At 38.4% G+C, this 6,000-nt stretch overlaps 1 protein-coding gene across 1 annotated transcript in view; it reads left to right on the top strand.

Moving 5' to 3' along the window:
- RASGRF2 (Ras protein-specific guanine nucleotide-releasing factor 2) overlaps positions 1-6,000 on the top strand; it is a gene marked incomplete at its 3' end in the record, with an annotated part of 60,348 nt that overhangs the window by 19,519 nt on the left and 34,829 nt on the right. Inside the window, exon 2 of the mRNA XM_009704704.1 lies at positions 3,926-4,032. Coding sequence (XP_009703006.1) covers positions 3,926-4,032 — 107 coding nt within the window. The remainder of the gene's footprint in view (positions 1-3,925; positions 4,033-6,000) is intronic.

Raw genomic sequence — 6,000 nt, 5'->3', positions numbered from 1 at the left:
AAATTTAGTTTTGGGGGTGTCCGTATTGGTGGAAGCTCTGCCTCAGTATGCCTTAAAAGTAGTGTTTCTGTTACAGAGCATATATAATTTGGGTTGATTTCTGGTTTTGTGATATTTTATTTGGCTGGTTGGTTTGGTTTTTGTTTTGTTCCATTTTTTACCAGAATGATGCCTGTTTTTCCCCTTGGAAAACACGGCAACTTCAGAGCTTTTGCTGTCTTATTTTGAATACAGGCATTATTTGGGCAGTTTTAATGAGGGCAAAGTTATGGTGTGAACTGCTGTCAGTGGGGAACCCAACATAATAATCAGTGAACTGGGGTACAGGACTTCGTTCACTCAGTGTCTTAATCTTATTCCAATCTTGTCTCTGAAGCGGAGGTGCCTGTCAGCTCATTCCTTGGACTTTCCTTTTCACTGTAGGAAGAAACTCTGATTGACACTAGATACAAGTCAGAGAAGTGATACACAACAATATTCTTGGTGCATCTTGATCTCATTCTTCTTTGCTTGACTGTCAGTCAAGATAATACCTCCATAGCTATGTAAGGTATGTGAAGCATTCCCTCCTTTTTTTCCCAAGTTTTACTTCAGAGAACTCTGCCGAAGATGTTTTTACTAAAATGCAGACTTACCTTAAAATGAAATCACTGAATTTGTTTTATATCAAAATACAGAATGTTCATTTTATCTTCTATGAGTCTGAAGATTTTCAGAATAAACAGTAATAAAAATGTCGTCCAACTGAACCATGGGCTTAACTTGAAACGTCGGTGCCTGTCTGCTAGTCCAACAGACATGATGAACAATGATGGGGGTAGTTGATATAAATGTGTCCTGTAGTTCTTAAATATTTACTGTCATCACTTCAAGAAACTAATAGCATGTATACAGAAAAGTGTTTCTTACCTGTACTGTACTGCAGTGATGTGGCAGCTGAGCTGTTTAGCAGATTAAATGGCAGTGCTAAAATGATGTATCTCTCTGTATAAACATCTATATCTCTATATAGGCCTGCTCACATATATCATCAACTTGAAAATCTAATAATGCATCACAGATACCATCTTATTTTCTTGTAGTAAATTAGTTTTGTAAATAAGCAACATTTATTTTACAAAAAAGAATTCAAAGATGACTTAGAGAATCTTTTTAGAGACATGTTATGGTATTTTGCGTGCATTTTGCTTACTCCAGAGTTGACTGCTTGGTAAATGATGTGATAGTTAATACTGATGCTTGAGTGCAGTATGCGTGTTTGAGGGGAGTGGAGGATGTAGATGATTTTTAAAGTAGCTTCTGAAAACAAATATCTTTTAGCTTTTATTTCCACTGGGTCCAGGCCTTCTGTAGTAGCCCTCTAAGTTTGTTTGAATGGGTGGATTTTTTTGATCTAACTAAGCGTTTAGATCATGCCTGTCACCATAGTAACTGGATGCTTCTAAGTCTAAATTCTGCTATACGAGATCACCACAAGTCTTGCTCAAAGGAGGTCTGAGTTACCTCACTTTAAAAATACGGAGGACTGTAATACTGTCTTTTCCTTTAACTTGAATCCCTACACAATGGGATTAAATCCAGTGCTTGTCTACACTTGTGTCTTTATTCTAATTTTGTATGTCACAGCTTTATGAAACACCGATAACTTGTTGCATAAAATGCAGCTCTGCACAGTGTGTTTATCTTTAAATATACTTTTTAAAACAGACTATTCCAGTCTATAAACAGAGCACATTTGTGTGTAATCTTGCTGCACTTTTTACTGTCCTACAGGTTTTCAACTGTGCTGCATTGTTATAGAAGTTTTTATCTATCACTGCTGTGGAGAATCCTGTGGACCTGATTAAATGTTTGTTTCTATTCATGACGTTAAAGTTTAAGTGATATGCACTGTTAAAAACGCACAGTTTTATAGGATTGTCCTTTTAATGGTTTATTGATCCGTGTCTGTGCTCTGGAGTTGTTTCATTTCTGAAACTTAACAGATCTGAGCCTGAACTTCCTTTGTATGGCCTGTTAAATGCAGGCCTTATTTTACCTTGGTTTTTTTGTTGATCTGTTGCTAATCCTGCAGTGCTTGTGATCTTCTGTATGAAAAGTGTTTTGTATACACTTAACAATGTTTAGTAAATTAATATAATGCACAAATGAATAGTTTTCTCTTTATGGAATGCCATTATATGTACTTACATTACCCAAAAAGAAACCAAACGTATGCGTGTACTCAGATGCACAGAGGCAGCTGGGTTTTGTATATGTGAGGTCCCCAGGCGCAAACTTCAATGCAAATACAGGTGCACAGACAGTGCTAGAGCCAGTGTAGTGAATCCAGTGCATCTGGAGTGTATTGAAGCTGCGCTTTGCCCACTGCGCAGCCAACTTTTGTGTTGTACATGGACAGCGGGCTGCCAGATGTTTCAGAGGGGCTTATAAAGGGCTGAAGTAATCTCTTTTTATATGCACAAAATTCATTGTCTGTGTTGACGATATCCGCTGTAGGTAAAATTTCATCCCTTCTGTTTGTTTATGCTTGTGTTCCTCCTGCCTTGGAGATAGCTTTTAATTCTGAGGTGTTTTACATTTGCTTGTCTCTGGCATGGCGTTTGGCTCAGAGAGGCTTTTTCAGCTGAGCTGTGGGTTTGACAAGGAGAGCAGAATGTTTGTTGACATCACTTCAGGTTTCTTACTGCTGTAAACAATGGCTAGTGGTGTGGGAGAATGCAAATTATGTACCTCACTTGCTGACTGGAGTGAATTTGGAATTTGCTGTTAGACCCCAGAAAGTAATTGCTGCCACATGTGCTTATACTCGGTTCCCTGTTAACTGGGATGAAAATGGAAGAGAGGTTGGGAAGTTCTAGGTGATGAAGAGAACTGAGTGATCTGGTGCAGATGTGTAGCTATAAGAGCTCCTAAGTCACATCAGACTTAATAACCGGATGGTTTTATGTGTGGGCAGCTCCCTCACTGGTCCCTCTTCCTGTGAAACAGCTGTCTTACTAATGGGTGCATTTAAGGCACCTATGGAAATTACAGGTGTGTGTTTAGGTAGAGTATTTGCTCACCTGTTATCAGCTAAGTTGGAAGAATTTTGTTTGCTGCTTAGCTGTGAGTTAGTATGCAAGCTATGCAAAATTATGTTGTAAATGACCAACCTAGTGAAATGGGTTTTAAGGCAGGTGACTGGGAGTTCTCCCCTTCCCACTGGATATTACTATTTTTACTACGTTCTGAAAGTAGCAAAATCTTTCCTGAAATTCTGTGTTCTGTGGAACATACTATGGGCAATGTCCTTCATGTAAGAAATGCCATTGAAGAATATGACACTTCTTGTGTGAATAACATTTTCTTGTGAAAACACAAAGTTGTTGCAATGACAATTATGGGAGAAGCTTTTTGAAAGAAGGGCAAAAATGTTTTGGGAGTGTGTTGAATGAGAAGGGACACTTTCTTTGTTCTTTTTGAAAGGTTAGGAAATAAGCTAGGGTCTGTGCACAATCCGTGTTCTTATGAGGAAGTGGTGGCAATTCCAGATTTGGTACCCTGTGCTGGCATCTAAGAAAAATTTTTGGTGAAAAAGTGCAAGGGAAAAAAAACTACAGAGAGTCCACTACAGTCACACTATTGTATTCAACTGTAGAAGCTGCTGAGGGAATTATGTTCTGTTGTCTTGGATGTGGGAGCTTAAGAACAATAACTTATGATACGTATCATGAAAGCTATTACCTTGATACACAGGGGAATATGTTATGGATACAGTTTCAACTTCAATCCATGGTTCATGACTAATAGCTTAAAACATAGCTTCCTAGGCTGGCAATGCTTTAGGTGTGTTTAAAACGTCAGATTTTTTTTTTTCACTTTTATGTATATCTATTTTATTTAAAAAAGTTTCTGAACATGTTTTTCTTGTTCTAATTTGCAGCATTATTTTACTGTTCTTTTTGGCCATGAAGGGCAGAAGCCACTAGAGCTGCGTTGCGAGGATGAAGTTGATGGAGATGAATGGGTAGAAGCTATTCACCAAGCTAGGTATGAAACCTGATTTTTAATCCTCAGCTCCTTTTTGCTGTAAATAGATTGACAATAATTTGAAAATCTAAATTCACTCTCTAACCAGAAATAAGTGTTACAGTGTATTAAATGTGTATTACTTGCAATTCATGGGTACGTTATAGGAAAAAATGCCTATATCATTCATACTTATATCACTGTATTCTATCATTCACAAGTGATTGTGTTCCCACTGAAATTAGTTCAAGCAGAATACTCTTTTATTGAAAACAATTGCTATGATTAGTCCTCTGTTAGAGGCAAAGTGTGTTATATGAATGAAGAAATAAGTGATATACCAAATGAATAAATAAGTGTTTCTTTAAAAGCTTTTAGATAGGAATAAATGTAAGAAAGAGGAGGTCAAACCTTTATGACGATAAAGCGCAACAAATAAAATTTCGACTTCAAAACTGAAGTCCTGAACAGCAATCAGTCTTGTGAAAAGAGACATGGTAGGACTTCCAGCCATGCAGTAATCTTTCCCTGAGAAAAGGTCTGCGTGGCAAATGGGAAGGTTTATACTATAATCTAAATTAAAATCATCTCACTGAAGGTTTGTGAAATGGTTTGCAGAGGCAAATGTCTTTGGTGAAATGCACTTTCTCCAGCCTCCTCTCAGACACTCACCTCAGCTAATCTGCAGTGCCATGGTAACGCACAAGGAACCAGGCAGTTTCTGAGTTGCTCAGGACATGAGCCATGTAAACAGAAGTGATTTTGCTATGTAACTAAAAATTAACACTACCAGCTAGTAGTTTTTATTTCAGAACTTGTGAAATGAAGCCCTGAAGCTGCAGGTCTTGTGGTGCCTAGGCATCCAGCCTTTGGATCTGCATCCTCTTCTTAGTGTTGGTGGTCTGAACAGGGTCATCATTTCTTGGAAAGCACCTGCTGGGTTGTGGTATTAGGTGAACCACATTTTGCATGGTAGCCCACTGGGTGAACACATTATTGCAGGACTTGAGAAGCTCTGAGGCTTTGAACTCTTAGCCCATCCCAGGAGAGCATGTTCACCAGCAGGCAGTCCGGTATTATTGAGGGAGGAGGAGAGGAGGGAGGTCTTCACCTTGTCTCTGGATCTGGGTCAGTTTCTTTTGTGGACTACTGCTGAAAGCAAATAAAGAAAGGAGCATGGCTTTTTGCCTTGTGGTAAGGACATTCAGGGGAAGGAGGATCCTACAGTTCCCTGTTCACATGATAATTTTCTCCCTGTCCGTTGCCTGTTGTAAAAGGCATGCAAGCAAAAAGAGCTTCATAATGCTGAGTTAAAATTTCTCTCTGCGTAGTTCATTCCATAAATGTATCACATATGAATTTTCAAGGCAGAACTTAACAGAAAATTAAGCCAATCTTAAACAATATGCAGTTAAAAATATTGGGAACTTAAGCTTGCTAAGAAGAAGTTAGTTGTGAGGTTCAAGGTCAGGGTGGTTGAATTTTGACTCCACCAGAAAGTTGTCCCTGCAGCCTTCAGAAAACAACTGAGTCTCTGTTGTAAGCAAGGTCAGTCTTTTTTTTCTCTCTCCCTTTTGCTATTTGACTTTTCCCCCTTTACTTGTGCCTATCTGAAATGACAGTCCTAATAATGTTGAACTATGGACACCACTGTGAGGGATATTCTCAGGGCCCTATGTCGTCTGGGGGATGTTCTTAATCTAACTTTTCTGCCTAGGTCTCTAAGTTTCTTGGGGAAATTTTCCAGGGACTGGGACATGGCTTTTCTTGTTCTAATGTTCTTTTCTTGAACAAAATATCAACAAGTGACAAAAAAAAATTCTGAAATTTAGTTGTTAAACATGGAATGTTGTATGGTACTGTGGTTAACTCATTGTTCTGATGCTTCTCTACTTCACTGAAAGCTGCGTTTGCTTTACATTGTGTCTAGCAAAACAACTTGGAGTTGCATAATTAGTTATTTAACCATTAGCTCTTTTACCAAAGATA

The sequence above is a fragment of the Cariama cristata genome, unplaced genomic scaffold, assembly GCF_000690535.1.
Source record: "Cariama cristata isolate BGI_N322 unplaced genomic scaffold, ASM69053v1 scaffold1710, whole genome shotgun sequence".
Taxonomy (NCBI): domain Eukaryota; kingdom Metazoa; phylum Chordata; class Aves; order Cariamiformes; family Cariamidae; genus Cariama; species Cariama cristata.
This window is presented reverse-complemented; position numbering and strand designations above follow the sequence as displayed.